At 42.3% G+C, this 24,770-nt stretch overlaps 1 protein-coding gene across 3 annotated transcripts; it reads right to left on the bottom strand.

The window, feature by feature from the left end:
* Positions 1-2,738: 2,738 nt before the first annotated feature.
* LOC109215333 (pentatricopeptide repeat-containing protein At4g01400, mitochondrial) lies at positions 2,739-6,700 on the bottom strand. 3 transcript variants are annotated; one of them, XM_019379376.1, is made up of 3 exons: positions 6,549-6,700; positions 6,394-6,468; positions 2,739-5,169 (listed from the first exon to the last, which is right to left on the bottom strand). In XM_019379376.1, exon 3 carries the CDS (start codon positions 4,778-4,780, stop codon positions 3,344-3,346), a length of 1,437 nt encoding a protein of 478 aa, XP_019234921.1. In that variant the 5' UTR covers positions 4,781-5,169; positions 6,394-6,468; positions 6,549-6,700; the 3' UTR covers positions 2,739-3,343. The 3 variants fall into 3 exon arrangements, with proteins under 3 accessions (XP_019234921.1, XP_019234920.1, XP_019234919.1); XM_019379375.1 differs by lacking the exon at positions 6,394-6,468; XM_019379374.1 differs by having other exon boundaries at positions 2,739-6,468.
* Between the last annotated feature and the right edge of the window lie 18,070 nt (positions 6,701-24,770).

Below are 24,770 nucleotides of genomic sequence, written 5' to 3' on the forward strand. Positions count from 1 at the left end.
GTCATGTCGTAGCTCAAGCTGCGCCATGTCCCGCCTGATCACCTCTCCCCAGGACTTCTTTGGCCTACCTCTACCCCTCCTCTCACCTCCCAAGGCCAACTTTTCACATCTCCTGACTGAGGCATCTATGCTTCTCCTCTTAACATGCCCGAACCATCTCAACCTTGCCTCAAGCATCTTTGCCTCCACAGGGGCCATTCCCACCTTGTCCCGAATAACTTTATTCCTAATTCTATCCAAACTAGTATGCCCACACATCCATCTCAACATCCTCATTTCCGCTACTTTCATCTGCTGGACATGGGAGTTTTTAACTGGCCAACACTCTGCCCCATACAACATAGTCGGTCTAACCACTACCTTGTAGAACTTACCCTTAAGTCTCAATGGCACATTCTTATCACACAAGACACTGGAAGCGAGCCTCCACTTCATCCACCCTACTCCAATACGGTGTGTGACATCCTCATCTATCTCCCCATCCTTCTGCATTATAGACCCCAGATATTTCAAACTCTCTCTCCTGGGAATGACTTGCGTATCGAGCCTCACATCCCCGTCTGTCTCCTGAGTAGAACTGCTGAACTTGTACTTCAAGTATTCTGTCTTGGTCCTGCTCAACTTGAAACCCTTAGACTCCAGAGTATGTCTCTAGACCTCCAGCCTCTCGTTAACGTTACCTTGCGTCTCATCAATCAGGACTATGTCATCCGCAAATAAGAAGCACCAAGGTACCTCCCATTGAATGTGTCGCGTCAATGAATCCATCGCCAGGGAAAACAAAAACGGGCTAAGTGTTGATCCCTCATGCAACCCCATCTCAACCGGAAAATAGTCAGAGTCTCCTCTTGTTGTCCTAACCCGTGTCTTAGCTCCATCATACATGTCCTGAATCACTCTAATATATGCTACAAACACTCCTCTAGCCTCCAAACATCTCCATAGAACCTGTCTCGGGACTTTTTCATAAGCTTTTTCTAGCTCAATGAACACCATATGCAAATCCTTCTTCACCGCCCTATACTGCTCCACCAATCTCCTCACACTGTGAATGGCCTCAGTAGTCGACCGTCCCGGCATGAAACCAAACTGGTTCTCGGAAATGGACACACCATAACACTAACAATATACTGAGTGTAATTTCAAAAATGGAATTTAAAAGGATAGTGTGTGCGTAGATCTTACCAAAAGGCAGATATAGCCTTTAGGCTACGATTTCAACTGAACCTAAAACTTTTGACATGAAATATAAATTTATATATAAAATCTTCTGAAATCTCAACAAATATTAAATCTGAAACATAATTTTAATGGTAAAATAAATTCAATGTTCATAATCTTAATATTAAAGCCATTAAATTTAAATCCTAGATTTGCCTCTAGATCTTACCCCTACCTTGTAAAGGTAAGGAGATTGTTTCCGAGGGACCATCGGCTCAAGGAAAGCGTAATCACAATAGTATTGAAAAAATATATAGCGGTGGGGAAGCCATGTAATAACATCAAGATAATAAGCTGGTCGAAACAAAAGAATCAATAGGTAGTAATAGAAATATAAGAATAAGAAAATACGAGAATAATACTAATATTACTGGTGTGGAAAAGAAATACACTCGACTATCTACTAACATTTTACCCTAATGTTCGACCTCCACACCCTCTTATCAAGGGTCTTGTCCGCGTAAGTTGATGATTTGTCATGTAATGCCTAATCATCTCTTCTCAATCCTTCTTCGGCCTACCTCTACCCCTCCTTAGACCCATCATTGTCAAACCTCTCACACGTCCTCACTAAAGCATAGGTGCATCTCCTCTTCACATGACCGAACCATCTCAACTAGCTTCTCGCATTTTTTCCATCTTGGAGGTCGTTCCCACCTTATCCCGAATATTTTCATTCCTAATCTTATTTCTCCTAATATGCTCGCACATCCATCTCAACATCCTCATTTCCGCTGGATGCGAGCCTCCATTTCATCCATCCCGCTCCAATACGATGTGTGATATCATTGCTCATCTCCCCACTATCTTAGATGATCTCTTTGGGATGATTGTGTATCAAGCCTCACTTCCACGTCAGCCTCATAAGTTACGTCACTAAACTTGCAATCCAAGTATTATGTTTTAGTCATGCTCAACCTGAAACCTTTAGACTTAAGGTTCTATCTCCAAACCTCCAGCCTACTAGTGACACTGCATCGCGCCTCGTCAATCAATACTATGTCATCGCAAATTACATGCACCAAGGTACCACCCCTTGAACATGTCGCGTCAATTCATCCATAACCAAGGCATAGAAAAACAGGCTGAGAGCTGGTCCCTGATGCAATACCACTTTCAGCACTTTATATTGGAAAAGTGTATATTATAGGTTGGTATTTGATTGAGTACAAAATTTGACGTATAAATTTAATTATTGTATTGTGTTAATGAAATCAGAAGAAAATATTGAAATAGTGGTTGAATAGTTTTCTAAAGGATTATAAAAATAGAAAAATGTCAAACCTTTTGAATATCTTTTCCTTTAGACGGCAAGTTCTATCTTATTATTATCATAAGATGTTCAACTAACTAAAAGTTTTTATAGCCTCCTGCAACAACACTGGAATTTTGACCATCCCAAGGGACCTTCTTAACGAACTAGAGAAACAACCAGTGGCGGGTCTAGGTGGAGGGAAGGTTCAATTAAATTAAGTCCACTGTAGTAAAAAAAATTGTAGTGTAAATAAGGCAAAAATATTTTTTCCTTGATAATATATGCATAATGTATAAACTATTGATTCCCCTTGATGTAAAGGGAGATTTAGTACAATGATAAAGGGGTTTCTAAATTGTTTTAGGTCACACGTTCAAATCTTAACTTATTATACAAATTCCTAGTTCCGACACTAGAAACGGCTAAAAGGTGATTACAAGCACTAAAAGAGCAACAAATATAATATCGGTCGCGGACTTTCCAGATGTTTATGTCTATGCAAATCACAACGATCTCCCCAGGTGCATCTCATTCTCTGTATCTCTAACAATGAACTTACAATCGGTTCAAAGGTTTCCTTATACCAGTGCTTAAAAAATCAACAGCTTCCTCACGAATTGGATAGAGAAACCATGGGCCATGAATGAAGTATGTCACTTTAAGCCAAACATGCACAGTGCTAGTAAAATCATTATGTCAATTAACTGACCAGAAAAGTTAGCAAGATAATTCTAAATTAACCCGATTCCTTTGGGCAGTTGTATAAACACTACCAGGTTTCATGTGCATTTGCTATCTTCCAAGGTAAACATCCTTTACATGTATATATCAGGTTTGAGCAGGAGCAATACTTGTCCTGTGAAATGATCACCCCTTTCTTGATTTACTTTTTATTCTGTTCATCAAGTATTCACCCAATCTAGAACCAACCTCCACTATTCTTGTTTCAGGTTTTATCTCAGCTCTAATAATTTCCTCCAAGATATTCCCAATTTCAGCACCATCCCATTCAGAGATCCGGGATACAATTTCTCCCCATGTAGATGTATGTAAGGCTTCGCCGTGGCTCAAAATATCCCTCACTACTCCACAAGCTTCCTCAAGTTTACCTACATTACAGAAACCTTTCGCCACCGCATGAACCACAGAAAAATGTGGAGAGAAGCCTTTTGACATCATTTCCACCATGTAATCCTTAGCCTCATCATACATTCCCTGATCGCTTAGCCCCCCCACTAATGTCCGATAAGAGACCAAATTGGGAAGACACCCATTTGATGGCATGTCCTCAAGGACCTTGCAGGCATCAGCAGCGCGACCTTCTCGACAGAACCCCAGAATAACTGTATTGTAATGTACAATATCTGGATTGCAACCCTTTACTTTCATTCTGCAAAGAATCTTGTAAGCTTCCTTAAGTTTCTTCTTCCGACACAAGCTATTCAATAGAGTGCTGTAACTTAAAGCATCAGGAACAAACCCTTTATTCAGCATGTCCTCCAGCAAGTCAACAGCTTTATTCACCTGACTTTTTCGGCACAAACCCTGCATCAGAATCCTATATGACTCTACATCAGGAGCAATGTCCCTCTTGAACATTTGATTAAACAGCGAGTAGGCAATACTTAAATCATCATTCAAACAGAACGCCCGCATTAGAATGTTGTAAGACGTGGTGTTGGCCAAAACTCCATATTTATGTGCAGATTTGAAGAGATCAAATGCAGGGCGAAGAAAGTTTCGGTGAGAAACGAGTATTTCAAGAATGAGGTTGAGATGTTTAGGAAGGGGCTTCATATTGAATTCCAGGATAGTATAGAAAGTTTTAAGGGCTTTGTCAGGTAAGCCAGCATCACCATAGATTTGGATGATGTGTGAAAAAAGAGATGGGGAGACGGAATATTGCTGTGACTTAAGGAGAGAGAGGACGGACTGCATGAGAGAGAACTGGTGGGAACGGCCAAGCTTGAGGATGAGAGTGTGGAAAGTGGCATATGAGTGCTGAAAATTGGGTTCTCGAGAGGCTAAATCAAATATTTCTTTAGCAAGGAGTGGATCTGATTGGGAAGCAATAAGCTTCTGGATACGAGCTGGAGAGCCAATAGAAGGTCCCTGTTTCTTGTTCTGTTTTTTTTCTTCACCTGCTTGATTTTGTTTTCTACCTTGCTCTGGCTGTTGTTCACGATAATGGCATTTAAAATTGCACAAGGCAGACAGTGGCTGGGCCTTTGACAGCCAAGTAGAAGAGCACATGACCATATACAATAGATCCTTGGAGCTAAAGTGATGTGAAAGCAGTCTCATCTTTCTTGAGACAACAAACTCTTATTTCTTGACTTACTGATAGCCTATCCAAAATTTGATTTCTCTGAAGCACCAGTAATTTGGTTACTGGCTTGCTACTTTAGCTCGTCTAGGAGAAGGACTTGCTCAAAAAAGCCCCAGCTCAAAGTATCATTGAAGAGATAAGTTTCCCAAACGCAAGGTAAATCTTCCTACAGAAGAGGAGCACAATCTTCCTCTCTGAAACACTTTCCGTATAGGGAATTTGATTTTTGCTCTGTAAATTCATCAAAGCCAAAACTTTTCCAAGATGACAAGACCGGACTTCACCAATTTCTCTTGTTAAAAACATTCATGTATGCATCTGCATATCTTTTACATTCATATATGATACAGAGATAAGTGAGTTCCTGCAAAAGTGGAGGAGTGATGAAATAGGTTCTTATGGAATTGTAAAGCAGAGGCTTCAACGTGGACCAGTACAAACTTAGGAAAGCAGAAATGACGGATGTGTACAAGGAAATGGGAAAAGCAAGAGCTAATTATAATTATCGCTTCCTCCAGTTCTTTCACTCAGTTGTTCCTTTAGTTAATCCAAAAGTTACACTTACCTCCTCATTGTTTTTCTTTGTCTAGCTTGTATGAGTTGAGTTGATAAATGAATCCCTCAAATTTTGCTACCTTTTAGAAAGAGGGTGGCAAGGATATCGATGCACAAAAAGTTAGGAGCCTACTTTTAGAAAAGAGGGCGATAAGGACATCGATACACAAAAAGTTAGGAGTATTACCTTCTCCGTCAACCTTTTGAAGGTGATATGAGAGCCACTTTACTATGCCTCAATCCTAATCTAGTAGTGATTAGCTATACTAGAGTAACCTCAATTGTCAACCTTTTGTTTTCACTTGGTATGATTGTGGTTCAACAAACTCTTACTTTTCTTAATCTTACTAAGGACTGACATGTCCATCATTCAAATGTGTTATGAATTGAGCTATAGCATCCTGAAAAGCATGTAATGTTTCCAGTACTCAAACATCAATTGGAGATATGGCCACCCTAGAAACAGAAAAAGATTAAAGCACAAGCATAGAGTTCAATTTGGATATAGCATAAGAGTGGCTAAATAGAATTTGAAATATCCACATACAAATAGCTATACTGTTGGTTATCCATGAGTTTTGAGTAACCGAAAAATGCTGAAAGCCTCATTAACCTCAAGAATAAAAAAACTCAAACAACAAGTATGCCTCAATCCTAAATAAGTTGGCGCCCACTGACCATGTTACTCCATATAAACTCATCTCAGGCCAATATTTGGCTAGTTTTATGTAGGCTACCAGTCTACCGCAACCCTCCTCATTTATCCGGGCTTGGGACCGGCAATGTGAGCAAGCTCACACAAAAATAAGGAAGAAATCCCGAAACTCCATTTCTGTTATGTTTCTCATCCCAGTTCAGAGGCATCACAAAATCATCCTAAAAATAGATAAAACTTTCTACAGTAGAAAGGCCAAAACCATTCTGAGACAAACATATTGTCGAACATCTAACATGCATGTATCAATCAGGATCCAAATGCACTTTCATCAAAGACTAAATTTTGTAAGCTAAGATTTTTACTTTTACTTCATACCCATGATATCATTTCTCTTTTTCCCCCCCAGACCAATTAGACATCTTTCTTTGCTCTCTGCCTAAGCCAGTAAGCCTGTACATACACATATATTTTAAGCTACAGCCATGAGAAAACTTCACAATAAGAAGGAGAAGTGAAGAAATATTTCTTACTGAATTGATGATTGTTACTGATAGAGGACTTCGACAGGTCCGATGCAGAAGCCAAAGAGAAGCAGAGCCTAGGAGGCAAGCGGCCCAAGTATAGTAATAGACATAGTAGTAGTAATTTCTATAATTTCAGTTTTGATAGAAAAGAATGAAGATACTCCAGTCTCCAAGTGCAAGGGTCAATTCTTTTTGTCTTATATATATTTTTTAAAATAATAATATTTAGTTTAGATACTTGCAAAAACTAAAAATATACGTTTTGTAAGAATATCATGGAATTCATGATTAACAAAATAAATTAATATTTGTAAATATAGTGTCACAACATTATTCAAATGTTTGGCAAAACTAATCTATCAATTCTAACAAAAAAAACATGCAATGTGAGTCAATACTCCTAAAACAAGTAAATTGGAACCAGTAAGTCCCACTGCAACACAATGTGACGACCCAAAGGGTCATCACCTGTATTCCTACTCACTCTGTATTTCTGAGGCAGTAAAAACCTCACTTGGGGGTTGCCTCGAATTTGTGTGCGCAGTCCGGGCGCGTAGCCGGAACGTTTAAATATGAATTTGTGAGAAAGATAATAAAATTTTGATGTTTTAATTGATTAAGTTTGACTTCGGTCAACGTTTAGGGCAAACGGACCCGGACTCGTGATTCAACAATCCCGAAGGGTCCGTAGGATAATATGAGACTTGGGGGTGTGCCCGGAAACAAATTCCGAGGTCCCGAGTCCGATGAATGAATTTTTACGTGAAATTATTTTCTGAAAATAATTAAAGAAATTGGAAAGTGATATTCGTTTAGAACACTGTGGTATCGGGCACGTATTTTGGTTCTGACGCCCGGCACAAGTCTTAAATATGAGTTAAGCAATTGCTGTGAAGTTTGGTTAGATTTGGACGTCATTTGACGTGTTTTGAGCTAGAAGCAGTAAAATTTGATGTTTCATGGAAATTGGAAGGAAATCATGGGTCTTGAGGCCTAATTCGATGTTATTTTGGCGATTTGATCGCACGGATGAGTCCGTAGGATGTTTTTGGAGTTATGTGCATGTTTGGTTTGGAGCTCCGAGGGCTCGGGTGAGTTTTGAGTGGGTCCCGGGAGGGTCTTAGACTTAAAAGTATCAGAAATTTGCAGGTCCAGGTGTTGCAGGCCCCCAGCGCGGCCGCGGTCATTTCCGCGCGGTCCGCGCTGGAAGCCGCGCGGCCGCGATGCATTTCTGCACGGTCCGCGTGGCTAGGTTCAGAGGGCCAGTGGTCCTAGGTCGCCCAGCGCGGCCGCGTGCCATATCAGCGCGATCCGCGCTAGGAGATTCAGAGAGTGGGAATTTGGTCCATTCCTCCAGCTCGGCCGCGCACCAAAATCAGTACGGTCCGCGCTGGGTAGGTTCAGAGAGTCGTTTTCCCTCCCTTCCTCGGCGCGGCCGTGGGGCATTTTGTGCGGTTCGCGCCGGGTCTCCAGTTCAGTATATAAAGTCGGGATTTTCAGTCATTTTTCACTTTTTCAAAACCCAAAACATAAGAGGCGATTTTCCAAATGATCCTACTTCTTCAAAACGATTGGTAAGTGATTTCTAACTGATTTTTCTATACTCCTTAACATCCTTAAACATAATTTCAACTTCAAAACAAAGATTTTAATGGGGGAATTTGGGAATTTAGGGTAGAACTAGGGTTCCTAAATTTGGGGGTTTTGGACCTCAATTTGAGGTCCGATTCCAAAATAACTCACATATCTGAGTTCATGGGGGAATGGGTAATCGGGTTTTGGTTCGAACCTCGGGTTTTGACCACGTGGGCCCCGGGGCATTTTGGGAATTTTTGAGTAAAACTTTGGGAAATTCATTTTTCATGCATTCAAATTGATTCGATTAGCAGTTGTTGATACATTCAAGTAATTTGTGATTAGATTCGAGCGGTTTGGTGGTGAATTCGAGGGGTAAAGCTATACTAGAGGATTGAGTTGAGTTTGGAGCATTCGAGGTAAGTGTTTGATCTAACTTTGGCTTGAGGGAATAGGATTAGAGTGTTATTAATTGCTAATTGCTAAATGATCGAGTACGGTGTATAGGCATGGTGACGAGTATCTATACACCGGTGTCCAGCATGACCGTGGGTCCTTGTTTGTACTTATTCTGATATTTTTGGGACTCTTCTATGCTAATTGATGAATTCTATATAATGTGAAGAGTTTGAGGATTGGTTATGAATTGTGAATTCTTGGAGCGTTGGCTCGAACAATAAAAATACTATTGAGTAAGAAATGAAAGAAATGGAAAGAGATATGATTAAATCCCTTGCCGGGATAGTTTTAGTATATTGATTATCTCCCTTGCTGGGATGTGAAGGTTGTTGTTGTTACTCCCTTGCCGGGATTTAGCTGTTTAAATGTGTTTTCCCTTGCCGGGACATTTCTTATTAATTGTTTATCCCCTCGCCCCGTTTGGTTGTGATTACTGTTTGGGTGAGGAAGAGTGATAATGCACGAAGGGTCATTCCGTGCCATGTTTTGATTATATTTGCACGAGGGGTCATGCCGTGCCATGCTTTGATTATTTATTCACGAAGGGACATTCCGTGCTCTGATTTGATTATAATTGCACGAAGGAACATTCCGTGCCATGATATGTCAGTTATGTGAGGGAAAGCACGAAGGGTGATGCCGTGTACTTTATTGATTGTTTTTGGTGAGAATGAGAGTAAAAGCACGAAGGCTGATGCCGTGCAACTGTTGATTTTCCTGCTCTCATTAATTATTGTTATTGCCCTGTTTCTTACTTAAATTGTTGATTTTATATCCGGACTGTACTCCCCCATAGTATGCTCCCCTCCCTCTTAACTGTTTAACTTCTGTATTCTTTCCTTGCATTGCATATATATATATATATATATACATTGAACTGCATATTGAATTGTTGATTGGTAGTCCTGTCTAGCCTCGTCACTACTTCGCCGGGGTTAGGCCAGGCACTTACCAGCACATGGGGTCGGTTGTGCTGGTGCTACACTTCTGTGCTCTTTTGCACAGATCACGGTACCGGAGCAGTTTTTGGACCACAGCAGTAGGATATTGATCGGGAGCTGACTTCAGTCCAGGGACTTACGAGGTAGCCTAGCTGGCGTTCGCAGGCCGGAGTCCCTTTCTATGTTTTCAGTTTGTTTTCATTGTACCGAGACAGACACTTATGTAATTCTAATCAGACTTGTTTGTAGCACTCTCTAGTAGTTCGTGAGATAGCGACACCAGTCTTGGGTAGAGAAATGTTAAACTTCCACATTTTTTTTGGGTTTTCAGTTATCTATATTCTAAAGACTTCCGCTTTTATTTAAAGACTCGTTGTTTTATTATTGTTGTGTTGTTATCTGAAAATGTTTAGATGTTTGGCTTGCCTAGATCCGTTAGTAGGCGCCATCACGACTCCCGATGGTGGGAAATAAATCTGGGTCGTGACAAGTTGGTATCAGAGCCCTAGGTTACATAGGTCTCGCTACTCACGGACAAACTTGGTAGAGTCTGAGGGATCGGTACGGAGACGTCTGTATTTATCCCCAGAGGCTACGGAGTTAGGAAAAGTTTCACTTTTGCTCTTTCCTGTCGTGCGATTTTGTTTCTCAAATACTGATTGTCCTTCTAATGTGTTCTTTCGCAGATGGCGAGAACACATGCTTCCTCTTCTACCGCGCAGCAGCCCGAGCCCCTAGTAGCAGCTCCTGCGAGGGGCAGAGGCCGAGGCAGGGGCAGAGCTCAGCCCCGGGCAGCAGTCCCAGAGGTGGAGCCTCATGTTGATTATGACGAGGAGGTTCCAGCCCCAGCAGCTCCGGTGGGCCCAGCTCAGGTCCTAGAGGGGTTCATAGCCACCCTAGTTCTTCAGGACGCTCTGGTCAGATTGGTAGGCTTTGTGGAGAGCGTCACTAGTGCGGGTTTGCTTCCAGTAGCACCAGCCACTTTTCAGGCTGGAGGAGGAGTTCAGACTCCTGCTACACGTACCCCGGAGCAGGTAGCTCCCCAGGCTCAGGTTCCAGCGGTTCAGCCAGCTGTGGCAGTTCAGCCGGGTATTGTGACTCAGACCGACGATGGAGCGGCTATGTCCGTAGATGCTTTGTGGAGACTGGATAGGTTCACCAAGCTCTTCACCACCACATTCAGCGGTGCTTCTTCAGAGGACCCCCAGGATTTCTTGTATAGCTGCCATGAGGTTCTTCGGACTATGGGTATTGTGGAGACCAATGGGGTCGACTTCGCCACTTTTCGTCTAGCAGGATCTGCCAAAACTTGGTGGAGAGACTATTGTTTATCCAGACCAGCAGGGTCACCATCATTGACTTGGGACCAGTTTGCAGAGTTGTTTTTGGAGAAGTTTCTCCTAGTTACTCAGCGAGAGGCTCTTCGCAGGCAGTTCGAGCGCCTCCAGCAGGGCTCTATGACAGTCACTCAATATGAGACTCGGTTCATTGATTTGGCACGCCATGCTATTGTTATACTCCCCACAGAGCGAGAGAGGGTGCGGAGGTTTATTGATGGATTGATCCAGCCGATCCGTCTCCAGATGTCTATGGGAGCTGGTAGTGAGATTTCTTTTCAGGAGGCGTCCAATTTGGCCCGCAGAGTTGAGATGGCCCTTGCACGGGGAGGTGGTCATGTGTCGGATAAGAGGCCTCGTCATTCTGGTAGGTTCAGTGGTACCTCGTCTGGAGGTAGGGATTCTTATGGTAGAGGCCATTCTCCGAGGCCCTTTCAGTCAGCCCTACAGGTCTCACATGGTACTCCAGGCGGTGGTGGTTCTCAGCAGCATTATTCTGATCAGCAGCCCATCAGTGCACCGCCACTTCAGAGTTTTCGGGGAGGATATTCAGGTCGACAGGGCCAGCAGTCTCAGCAGCCGAGAGCTTGTTATGGTTGTGGTGACCCGAGTCACATTGTCAGATTTTGCCCTCGAGCCTCTGGTAGTTCTTAGCAGCAGGGTCCTCGTCCTATGATTCAGGCACCAGGTGATACACAGCTTGCCCAGCCAGCTAGAGGCGGGGGTAGGGATCATAGAGGTGGAGGTAGAGACCGTAGAGGTGGAGTTCGGACCGACAGAGGTAGGGGTCAGCCAGTAGCAGATCGTCCCAGAGACATGGTTCAGGGAGGTGGGGCCCAACCCCGGTGTTATGCCTTGCCAGCCAGGACAGAGGCTGAGTCGTCAGATACAGTCATTACAGGTACTATTCTGGTTTGTGATAGGGATGCTTCAGTGCTATTTGACCCTGGGTCTACGTATTCATATGTGTCGTCCTATTTTGCATCCTACTTGATTATGCCTAGTGATGCCTTGGGTGTTCCTGTATATGTATCTACACCAGTGGGTGATTCTATAGTGGTCGACCGAGTTCATCATTCCTGTGTGGTAGTGTTTGAGGGTCTTGAGACCCGTGCTGATCTATTACTCTTAGACATGGTGGATTTCGATGTTATATTAGGGATGGATTGGTTTTCCCCGTATCATGCTATCTTGGATTGTCACGCCAAGACCGTGACCTTGGCTTTGCCAGATTTGCCCCTATTGGAGTGGAGAGGGACCCCAGGTCATGCCACTCGCAGTGTTATCTCATATGTGAAGGCTCGACGCATGGTCGAGAAGGGGTGTTTAGCTTATCTGGCGTATGTTCGCGATTCCAGCGCAGAGGTCCCTTCTTTTGCTATGTTTGCTTATATCGTTCTTCTACTGGGTTTGCATGTTAAAAGCCCTAATTTCTTTTGACTATTTATTAGACGAATGCTTGTTTGCTTGAGTTTTGTCTGATTCGCTTGTTTAGCCTCTTTTAAAACTCTATTATTGTTGAAAGCCCTATGGCTTTGGGTCTGAGACCGTTCGTTTAAGTACATGACTCGATTTGAAGTTCTTTATTTCAAAATCTCTTATTCCTTTGTGTGTTTCTTCTGATTCTGCTCGAAACTCGATTATGCTCGAAACCTTAAATTTCAAAGGGGGTTTTCTTCACCTGCTACTATGAGATCTTCACATGCTTTGATATTCTATGTTTCTTCACTACTGATTCAATATGACCTGACCTACATGACTATCATGCTTCGAATGTTTGCTGTCTGCTAACTTTATGCTATTATTTCACGCTGTTTCTTTTTGCCAATAGTTTGGCCTCGCATGTCTAGTGTTTATGCACTCTATTTATGTGCTGAGTTTCCATCTTTGATTGACCTTCAATTTTGTGACTGATTTCAAACTTTTCCTTTGTGAAATCATGATTTCACTCGCCTGTTAAGGTTAATTGATTTCTTTTCCTGTCTTGCCTTACCGAATTCTTTCCAAAATTAGTGTATTTCTGTACCTAGACTCGATTGCTTACTTAATGTTTTGCTACTTCTCTTATGGCAACTATCAGCCTGCTTACAAATTGATTTCTTTCCTTATTTTGAACCTGTCACTGCCCGTTAAGCAAATGATCCCTTGATTAAAGGCAGTCACTTGTATAATTGATTCTGAATAGTGATTGTTTCCATGTTTGTGGCTTATTATTTCTCTTTCACTCGTTTTCAAAAAAGCGATAAATACCCTGTACTTCTCTTCTTTCAAGGACAAACAACTTTAAGTTAAAAACACACACTTACACTCAAAAACTCTCTCTTGCTTTACTGCTACTTGTGCTAATGTCTGTTTAGACGGCTGAAAGCCAAGGCTAGATTTTTGGAGTCCTTACAATGAATTCCCAACCCCTGACCCCCTTGTATGAAGTTATCAACTCTGTATTTTACTAATTACTGTTTCCCTACCACCCTTTACCCCTATCCTTTACCCCCTCAGTTTTAAAACTTTATTCCTGCACTTCCACTCTACTCTTAGACTTAGGTTCTGCCCCTCTTGTGTGAGCCTTGCCTTGGGACCCATGAGTTCCCTCTGAACTTGGACACATAAGGGCTGGCATTTCCACATTGCACTCATCTCTATTCTGGTTATGTAACTTGGGTGTGAGCACTGCCCGGGGTCCTCTTGAGGCCCTTAGGGAACTTTGACACACTCAAGTCTGAGAAAGGCTTTGGATCAATGGCATTTGAGGTGGTTTATTCCATAACTCAGAGAGGAAGTCAAGAATCAGGCTTCCTCTGGTTGTAACTTTTCTTAGTACTTTTCTGATGTAATTCATTACTGGGTCTGTAATAATTTTTGTAATAAACACTGGGGTTGGCTAGTGAAAAGGGTTGGGAATTATGCATGCTTGGGGGTAGATATCATGCATATAGGACCTAAGATCTGCATGTTTAATTATGTAATTTAGAAATCATGCCTATAGGACTTAAGATTCTACATGTTTAATTCTGCAATTTAGAAATCATGCCTATAGGAACTAAAAATGGCCACAATAGAAATCATGTCTATAGGATCTGTTGTTTTAGATTATGCATGTTTAATTCTGCATTTTAGATACCGTGTTATTAGGATCTAAATGGTTAAATTCAGATATCATTAAAATCAGTACCCCTTCGTAGAAATCATGCCTATAGAGATTCCCAAAGTAAGTAAAGAAAAATCTGGTTCGTTTCTATTCACATTCAATGTTAGATATCATGTCCATAGGATTTAAAATCAGCAATAGTAGATACCATCGCCTGCAGAATCTGAAACTAGTCTGTTTTAAAATCAGCTTATTCTGAACCAGTCTTAAATAATCTAATTTCCTTATTTAACGAGGTCTAGCAAGCATGCCTATAGGGTCTCAAACCATTCGTTTAAAAGTTGTTCTGCTTTGCCACACTTCTAAATCAGTAAGTAGATACTAGGTTCCTAAGAGCTCACCCAAACACTTAGGCAAGCCTTAGGGTAATAGCAATAAAATTGAATCCGCCTTTAGAAATTGCTACAACCAGCAGGCAGGCCTGATTCGGACTTCTTATCTGAGTTATGTATTAAGCTGGTCTGCTCCAACAATTGAACTCCCCTCGTTGTCAGTATTTTTAATCAGACCCTGAATGTATGTGCAAGTCATGCTATTTATGTGTTTGTTTGAGGAGGTATACGTGAGCTTTACTTATTTACATGTTTCCCTTTACATGCCGTATTATTTGTTTTGTATGTCTCCTTAGATTTTTACCTTTTGAAACCAAAATCAGCCTAATATCCCTCCCCTTTAGGAATAGTAGTCCTAAATTCCTCCGGGACTGATAGGAATAGGACGGGTAATAGCATGCAATAGTGGTCAAGACCAATCCGCGCTTTAGTACCTTAAACGGGGTGGGAAAGGTAGATATGGATATGATGACCGGTGCGCTAATACCACGTGTAGCCCCTCTTTTGAGGAGTGATTACCGGGTATTGCATTAATGTGATCCATATTTTAAATAAACCTAGGACCCCCTTCCTTTATTTCCCTTTTCTTTTAAAAGCATTGCAACTCCTTGTTTAGAATCAGCCTTAATTTCTCTTTCAAACTTTGTTTACTTTCAAACAGTTGTTTATTAAAATCACCTCTTATTTAAGCCTTATCTGTTTATATGTCAATTGAACCAAATTCACAATCAACTGTCTGGCCGGGAACCACACTAGTGGATCCTGAAGGGTGCCTAACACCTTCCCCTTAGGATAATTTCAAGCCCTTACCCTATCTCTGGTTATTCAAACAAAACTTAGAACCCTATTGATGTCCTAATGCACCTTAAATCATTAGGTGGCGACTCTTCAAAAATGCAAAACCCAGTTCCCAAAAGGAACGAGTTGTTCCATACCAAATGTCATAAACCCGATTTCGCGAGAAAAAGGGGGCACAACAATAGGTAGATCCTGGATCAAATAATACCAAAGCATCCCTACTGCAGACAAAAATAGTACATGTGATCACGGCATCTGAGGCCACTGCATCTGGTCTGGCTGGAAAGGCATAGAACCTGGCTGGAGCGCTGGCTGGCTGGCCTCCGCCTGACTGAACAGTAGCTAGCTAAACTCCCCCTGCCTAGCCTCCACCTCTAGGATGGCCCCTACCAGCCTGCCCTCCGCCTCTAGGTGGCCGGAAAGCCGGTGTGAGATCATGGGCTGTTGGCCATGCTGCACTGCCTTGCCCCGAAGCTTGGGGAAGAATCTCCGCACGTGACTGAGATCTCCGCACTTGAAACAACCCCTCGGTGCGGTGATCTGGTGACCTGAAGTCTGACCCTAATGGCCTGAAGACCCATTGGAAGAAGCCTGAATAGCTGGTGGGCGGTATGAACTCTCTGGCATGGCACTGAAATAGGAGCTGCAAGATCCCTGGTGGCCTGAGTACCCACTGGAAGAACCCTGAATGGCTGGTGGACGGTAAGAACTTTCTGGCATAGAGCTGAAATAGGGTCGCGCCGGAGCACCCCGAGGAGGTGGTGGTGCTGGATATGTGGGCCTACTAGGTTGACCCCTCCCAAACTGGCCTCGGCCCCCAGCCGAGGCACCTCTAAACTAACGGACCCTCTTGTCCCTCTACATCTGCGCTCTACCCCACAGACAGTAACCCTCAATCCTCCGAGCTATCTCCACTACTAGCTGATAAGAAGTCCTCATCTCAACCTCCCGGGCCATAGTATCCTGAATACCCGAGTGCAACCCCGCTACAAACCTCTGTACTCTTTCCGCATCAGTAGGAAGTATCATAAGTACATGGCGAGATAACTCATAGAATCTCGCCTCATAATCGGTCACAGACATCTGACCGTGTTGGAGCTGCTCAAATTGAAACCGTACCTCTTCCCTTTGAGAGGGTTGAATATACCTATCCAAGAATAAGCGTGTAAACTGGTCCCAAGTCATGGGAGTAGAACCCACTGGCCTGCCGAGAAGATAAGACTGCCACCATCTACGGGCCTTGCCCTCCAACTGGAAAGTAGTGAAATCCACCCCATGCGACTCCAATATCCTTATGTTGAGCAGTCTGTCCCTGCACCTATCAATGAAGTCCTGGGGATCCTCATGTCGCTCACCTCCGAAGACATGAGGGTGTAGCCTAGTCCATCTGTCCAAAAGCTTCTGCGGCTCGCCAGCCGCAACTGGTCTAGGCTCAGGTACAGCCAATGCAACTGGCTAAGCATGGATTTTATGAATGATACTGAAAGTTCAATAACAAGAAATAAATAATTCTTCTTTCACAAATGTTAAATTCCAAGTCCAGTTTTATCATTTAACAACTTGCATTTCAAGATGTTTAAGCAATATCAATTATGAAGAGTTCCAAAGAATTTTCATGCGCAAATTATGTCGAGGTCGTACGGCCCGATCCAACATAATATTTAAACTGTGCACTGCCGAGGGTCGAACGACACGAACCATAGATGCATCTATCTGCTACCGAGGCGTTCGGCCCGTTCCACAAATAGAAAATATTTCAAATAAAACACATATTCTCAAATTTAGTCAAGTGTCTCATTCGTGACTTCAAGTAAGTAACTTTTACCTTTTGAAATTTCTTTTATCAACTTCCAATATGACTTAAGCAATTAAATCAACAAGTAGGGATGCAAACATTTCAAATAAAGCATGGTACAGGTCCTAGACTACCCGGACAATAGCATAATAGTAGATACGTACGAACTCTCGTTACCTTGTACGTACTCTCGTCAGCTCGTACGTACGTAGCCCCCAGAAATAGGTATACACATTTATTTAATTCACCTATGGGGTTAATTCCCTCTTACAAGGCTAGAAAAGAGACTTACCTCATCTCAAAGCCTTCCCGGTTCAAGAATGAACTCAAACCTTCAAATTTGGTGCCAAATGACTCGAATCTAGTCAAATATTATATAAATTAATCAATCTATGCTCAAAAGTTCATATTCCATTATTAAAGTAATTACCCAACCCTAAATGCGAGATTCCTAAAATTTACCCCCGTGCCCACGTGCCCGGATTCCGAAAGTTTTCGAAGGAAGTTGTTACCCATAACCTTAGGAACATAAATATATGATTTTCACTAAGTTCCATAATCATTTTCGTGGTTACATCTCATTTTTATCAAAAACCTAGGTTTTCCATCTAACCCATAAATTCCACAATTTTACATGTTATAATCTACCCATAAACTATGTATTAAACTCACATTAGGTAGAAATTACTTACCTTCAAAAGCTAGGTCGAAATCCCCTCCTTAAAAGCTCTCAAATCGCCCAAGAGTGAAAGAAAATGTGTAAAAATGGCTTAAGTCCCGTATTAAATGAACCTCACTGCCTCCAACGAATTTGCATTTGCGGTGCCTTGGACGAATCTATGGTCCCACACCTGCGGAAAAGCCATCGCAAGTGCGCATTTTCCCCTACTTGCCAAGCTTCGCATATGCGGGCTCAAGGGACCACATCTGCGCACCAGCCCACACCTGCGATCACTGATCTCGCACCTGCGGTCGCGCAGGTGCGCCAAAACTTTTGCACCTGCGGTGCCTGGGCTGCCCTCACTCTTTCGCTTCTGCGGCTCGTGGCTCGCACCTGCGGCTTGCCAAGCGCAGGTGCGATTATGACAATAGGTGTAGCTTTATCTCTTGCTCTAAATTTCCAACTTTGTCCGAGCCTCGTCTGATTGACACTCGGGGCCCCCGGGGCCCCGCCCGAACACACCAACAAGTTTGTAATCATAAAACAGACTCGCTCGACCTCTCAGAACGCCCGAAAAAACAATAAAACTAAGAATCACACCCCAAAACCAATTATCAAACTTATGAACTTCAAGTTCTTCAATTTACTTCCAATGCGTCGAAACGTACTTATACTACTCGAAATGACACCAAATTTTGCGTTCAAGTCTTAAATGACATTACGGAACTATTCCCGCTCTCAGAATTATGTTTGGACCTCGATATCACCAAAATCTGCTCCAAACCAAATTTAAAGAACTTCTAAAATCTTCAAAAACTAACTTTCACCATTAAGCGTCAAAACGCTCCCGGGTCATCCAAAACTCGATCCGAACATACGCCCATGTCTGAAATCATCATACGAACCTATTGGAACCGTCAAATCCCGATTTCAAGGTTGATTACTCAAAATGTTGACCGAAGTCAAACTTTCCCTTTTAAGCCAACTTAAGGAACATGTCACGACCCAAAATCCCCTAGTCGTGATGGCACCTAACCCAACCCTCTAGGTAAGCCAACTAATAATTTTTCCAATTTCCAATAATATTAACAAGACAATTAACAAAAGGAATTTTTTCTGAATCTTATACTTTCCCCAAAGACTGGTAGTACATATCATGAGCTTCTAAGAATAGAATTTACAAAGCTGATATGAAGTAAATACATCTTCTGTTTGAAAAGTACATAAACAGAGTTTTTATAAATCTAAGGCTACCGTGAACAAGAGGCAGCTACAACAGGAACGCAGGTACGTCTTCAAATCCGGCAACCATCGAGCACAGCAACAACAACAACCAACATCTGTAGGCAATATGCAGAAGTGTAGTATCTATACAACCGACCCCGTGTACTGTGTAAGTAACAAACCTAACCTTAGGTTGAAAGCAGTGATGAGCTGGAATATAGGTCGGGTCCAACACCAATAACCAATAGCAGTTCATAACAACGTAGAGCATATAACTAGGAAAGTAACTCAGAGATAAAAATGCTCAGCTTTTTCACAGTTTTACGAAAATAGTTCCACCTTTCAAGAATATCAGTGAAAACTCAAATCCATTACCAAAATCGTCGTAAAATATGTGATAGTTTGAAAAATGTACATTTTCCTAAAAATCCTTTCCACAATAAATTAGATGTTTCGTTTTCTTTCCAGATAGCAAGTGTGAAGTACCTCTCTATGCCCACATATCAATGTGTGCAAAAAGTCATGAATGACGTGATACTGTGCAGCATGAGGAAAAATGCATCTCTATGCCTGTATGTCATGTGTGCATGCAATGCCATGTATTTCAGAGATGAATCGTGTGCTCACACTCTCAGAGTACTTAATCTCACTGTCTCACACTTTCCAATCATCATGCTCAACCACTTAGTACTGTATATGGCCCATACGGCCCAGGGAAATCCATCCCAGAACATATACAACACTGACTATAAGTCACCCAGTACCGAGAAAAAGGGAACTCCAACCCTGTAGAGAAATCATTCTCCAGGTATCAAGTACTTCGGACAAATCCATGTCCAGGGAAATCCATCCCTCAATAATATCATCCGCGCTCATTGGGGGTGTGTTACAGACTCCGGAGGGGCTCCTTCAGCATAAAGCCTAAACATGATATCTAGCATGATTGATAGCTCAGTTACTTTATCACATGGTGAAACCATAAATATCAATAAAATAGGGCCATTATATAGTGGCATGGAAACAACAGAGTCATAATTCACAGGGTGCACGCCCACACGCCCGTCACCTCAACATCAATCACACAACACGTAATTCGGGGTTTCATACCCTCAGCACTAGTTTAGAAGAGTTACTTACCTCGAACAAGCCAATTCCAATACCGAGCAAGCCAAGCGATGCTCCAAGAATGCCATCACGCGCGTAGCGACCTCCGAACGGCTTAAAACTATCCAAAAGCAACTCAAATACATCAAATAAAGCCCAAGGAAACAATCCAAAATGATAAAGATCGAATCCTAAATACAATCCCAAATCCGGCCAAAAATCACACCCGGGCCCGCACCTTGGAACCCGATAAAACTCACAAAATTCGACAACCCATTCAATTATGAGTCCAACCATACTAGTTTCACTCAATTCCGATTCCAATTCGATGTTCAAAACTCAAAAATTCATATTATGAAACTTTAGGCCAAAATCCCCAATTTCCTCCTTAAAATTCATCAACCAAAAGCTAAAATCGAAGATAGATTCATGGAATATAACCAAAACCGAGTAGAGAATACTTACTCCAATTTATATGGTGAAAATTGCTTCAAGAATCGCCTCGATCCGTACTCCATAGCTCCAAAAATGTGAAAATGACTGAAACCCTCGAAATAGAGTACTTTATACTTTTGGCAGACATTCTTTTTCACGAACGCGGGATAACCATCGCGTTCGTGATGAACAAATATTATCAGCCACCAAATGCTCTACGCATTCGCGGCACAAGCCTTGCGAACGCGATACAAACTGGAGACAAAACTACGCGAACGCGGCACGAGCCACGCGAACGCGATGAAGAAAGATCCTCCAGCTCCAGCTCCCAGCTTAACTGTACGCGAACGCGATCTCTCATACGCGGATGCGAAGGAGACTAGCCCCAACTCTTCGCGATCACGGACCAATATTCGCGAACGCGATGAAGAAAATGCCACTGTCATCAAAATACACTACGCATTCGCGACCCTTGCCTCGCGAATGCGATAAAGGTTGAGACATGCCCGAGCCCCTCGGGAGCCCTGTCCAAACATACCAACAAGTCCCATAAAATAACACGGACCTACTCGAGACCTCAAAACACACATAACAACATCGAAACGATGAATCACACCTCAATTCGAAATCTATGAACTTTGAAACTTCAAACTTTCACAACCGATGTCGAAACCTATCAAATCACATCCGATTGACATCAAATTTTGCACACAAGTCACATTTGACATTACGGACCTGCTTCAACTTCCAGAATCGGAATCTCACCCCGATATCAAAAAGTCCACTCCCGGTCAAACTTTCCAAAATTCCAACTTTCGCCATTTCAAGCCAAATTCTACTACGGACCTCCAAAATCACGATCCAGACGCGCTCCTAAGTCCAAAAACACCCAATGGAGCTAACGGAACCATCAAAAATCCAATCCGAGGTCAAATACTAAAAAGTCAAAACTTGGTCAAACCTTTCAAATTCAAAGCTTCTAGCTAAGAATCATTCTTCCAAATCAATTCCGAATAACCTGAAAATCAAAACCGACGATTCACATAAGTCATAATACATTATACAGAGCTACTCATGCCCTCAAACAAGCGAGCGAAGTGTTAATGCTTAAAATGACAAGTCTGGTCGTTACATCCTCCCCCACTTAAACATATGTTCGTCCTCAAACGTAGAGTTGTTCTCAAAGCCATCAAACTGTAGTGTAACCTTACCATGCACATACCCGAGGGTGAACCCACGTCACCCTATCCCATACAGGTCCGATAACACAACATAACTGAAATTTTCTCAATTCAACCAAGCCCACAAGCCTTAGAATCCAATTTCCAACATCTAAATTTCCTATAAGATCTGAATCCTGCAACCTACACACTGTATAAGTCTGAACAAACTGTATCAAGCCATAACCATAATCCAAGACACAATGACATGATATACCTCATAACTCAAATGCTCATAACAATAATTTCTAATCACAGTAGCTGCTCAAAACAACTCAATGCCGGTAATAAACCTCTTATCAAACAAAGCCTTGTCATAACACCTTCATACACTACCAATGATGACAAAACCACGCAGAAACTCATAACCGTTCACCGGATCAATAGGTCGTGGAGCTTCCTCTCCTCCGACAAGAACTATGGCAGATTTCCAAGCCGACTTTCGATATTATCCTTCCAAATATACCCCAATCAAATCCGATAGTATCCATCCTAGGTTCAATGACCTCATCTCGTCCAATCCGTCCACTCTAGTGGCATGACCCATTAATACAATCTAAAACCACCACCTGTGCAACCCGTGCACCAATTAGCAACATTCCAAATGTACTTAATCATGGAAAATGACTCAAATGAGAGAACTGCCCCGCAGGCTTAACAATTACCACCACAACACAATGCTAAGAACCCATCACACGCCGTAGAACCAAAACACCCGAATCTATCACAAAGGATCATACCCCAATAAAACTCTGCTACAATGCGTGACCCTATCCAACCACTGGTCCACGGCATATGCCTCAAGCCGCCTTGCTCAAAATCAACAACCATACGCGATTTGACATCAAGTTCCCAAAGTGAATTACCATAACCACGGAGAAGCAAATGATGCAATGCCACATAAGCCCGAAAGAACATAACCAATGCGCAATCAATCATGCAACACTCGAATACTCATCTCACTCAAATTCAGCTATAAAGCCCAAATAGAACCGCACCATGTGTGCATATAACTAACAAATCACAACTCCTCGTAGCATCGAAAAGTAACTCATAGATCATTTCAGAACACAGATAAGCTCAACAACAACCGAATGACATATCCCTCAACAACAGCAGTATGGAGCCAACCAACCCGACTCGGTGTCGAATACACACCCAAATTGGGCCTGCTAATGGACCCCAAATCGACTCTGGTCACCCACAGTAGATAAATAACCCTCCGAAATCCCACAATGACTGAATCACAACACATACTATCCTATGACTAAACTTGGCTACATTTTTACAGTCCACAACCACGAAACAATCTACCCATGGTAACTCCGATCTCCAAATCCATAGAACACACGAATCACCATATCCGATCTCAACTTCACCGCCTGAATGTCTAACACTTCTCTAATACACGATCATCCTACGAGTAATACTTCTATAATTCTTCTGCGCCACAAAGCGAAATTTGGACATCAACAGGCGATCAACCAGGAGAGTGCCACGATACTAATGAAGTATCCATAAATCAAAACACAATGCCCCTTCTGAAACCTACACCCTCATCAAGCCATATCTAATAGTAATATCATCTATCTAATCATCTGAGATCGTCCATGATGCCTAAGAATTCAAGACCTTTCCAAAATCGAAGCGTGACCTTGCACCTGCAAATCTCAATACTACACAACACACCACACCCATTATGCCATCATATGAAAAGTACGACAACTTCATAATCCACTCCGAGTCACAAACAACTATATACTCAATTAGCCAAGAACCTTCCATTTGATTTCATCTGGAGAAAATCACTATACATAATATATTCCACATACCAGTAGGAAATATACACCTCTAAACGTGTTAGAAACCATCAAGAACTCTCTGAATCCCATTTGCACATAACCAAACCGTCAGGACTGAATCCATCTAACTTAACCGAGCTATGCAGGCCATCAAACCCAAGAGTATCGCCACAAAATACCTGTAGAAACTCACCACGTCATAAGAACCCAAAGAACCGATCATACCCATTACCATGCCAATCCAACCTACTACCAAGCTGTCCTATTTCTCCGAGTTCCTCCCGAATTACCTTCAAATTGATACTTCACCTCGCCATAATACCATAATCCTCAACTAACACTCACCACACGAGACCCTAGCGTAAAACCACACTGCCCTAAGGCCCATATGCCGCTGAATGCTCTCTTAAGCACCCCCAAAATACCACAGCCGAGATACTCACTCCGAAGAGACCTCCTGCGAATTTTCAAGCTGCTCTTTCACCTTCCTAACACAAAAATGTAGAATCCATAAGAATATAGAAACGCCACAAGTTTCGACACCATCTACTGGAAATCTCAGTTTCTAGCCATATACAAATCCTAAAGTTCCCAATTGCTACATTTAAATCTTGCATCCATTAGAACCATCCTCGAGAGTCATCCATTCTGCTTAAATCTTAATCAACTGATCAAACGGACTGGACGACCTGTTGCCCCATTTGCACACCAACACCCTAAGAAGTAATCCACACCTCTAAGCAACCAAGTGAAACCCCACTCGCACTCTACATCCTTTACGCATAACAACTCAATTATTCCACGTTTCCCATATCCTCATGAAGCATAATACAACCCGTATCCAGAAATTTCTTTACTCGATCTCACCCTCTGCAGAACATAATTTATTCACAAGTATACCTCAAACCAAAACCAATACAACAAACAACCGTGTAATCAACTTATCATTAGCGGCCTCCCCCACTTGGCTCAAAGCTATAGATCAAAACACACAATAACTCACAATGCCTATACTTTATTACCGCCAAATACCGCAGTGAGATTCAACTAAATCCTCCATAAGCTCATGTAACACAAACCATCTAATATCGCAAATCATCTGCAAATCTCCCATTCACCTCTGTAATAGTCAAGCCAGCTCTCATAAATGATCAAAACTCAAACTGCAACACATATAATTCACTGTTAAAAGAGAACTTGCTACAAAACAACATAGGGATCACACAAATCTCAGGACACCCGCAGGAGATAAGCCACATGCTTTGCTTCAAACTGGCATCTCTCTATTCCCTTCCACAGTCATAACTATCACACAATCACTTAATCTTCCTGAGTCTGAGCTCATATCACGACATGAAAATCTACTTCACTCCTCAACTAAACAACATGAAAAGATC

The sequence above is a fragment of the Nicotiana attenuata genome, unplaced genomic scaffold, assembly GCF_001879085.1.
Source record: "Nicotiana attenuata strain UT unplaced genomic scaffold, NIATTr2, whole genome shotgun sequence".
Taxonomy (NCBI): domain Eukaryota; kingdom Viridiplantae; phylum Streptophyta; class Magnoliopsida; order Solanales; family Solanaceae; genus Nicotiana; species Nicotiana attenuata.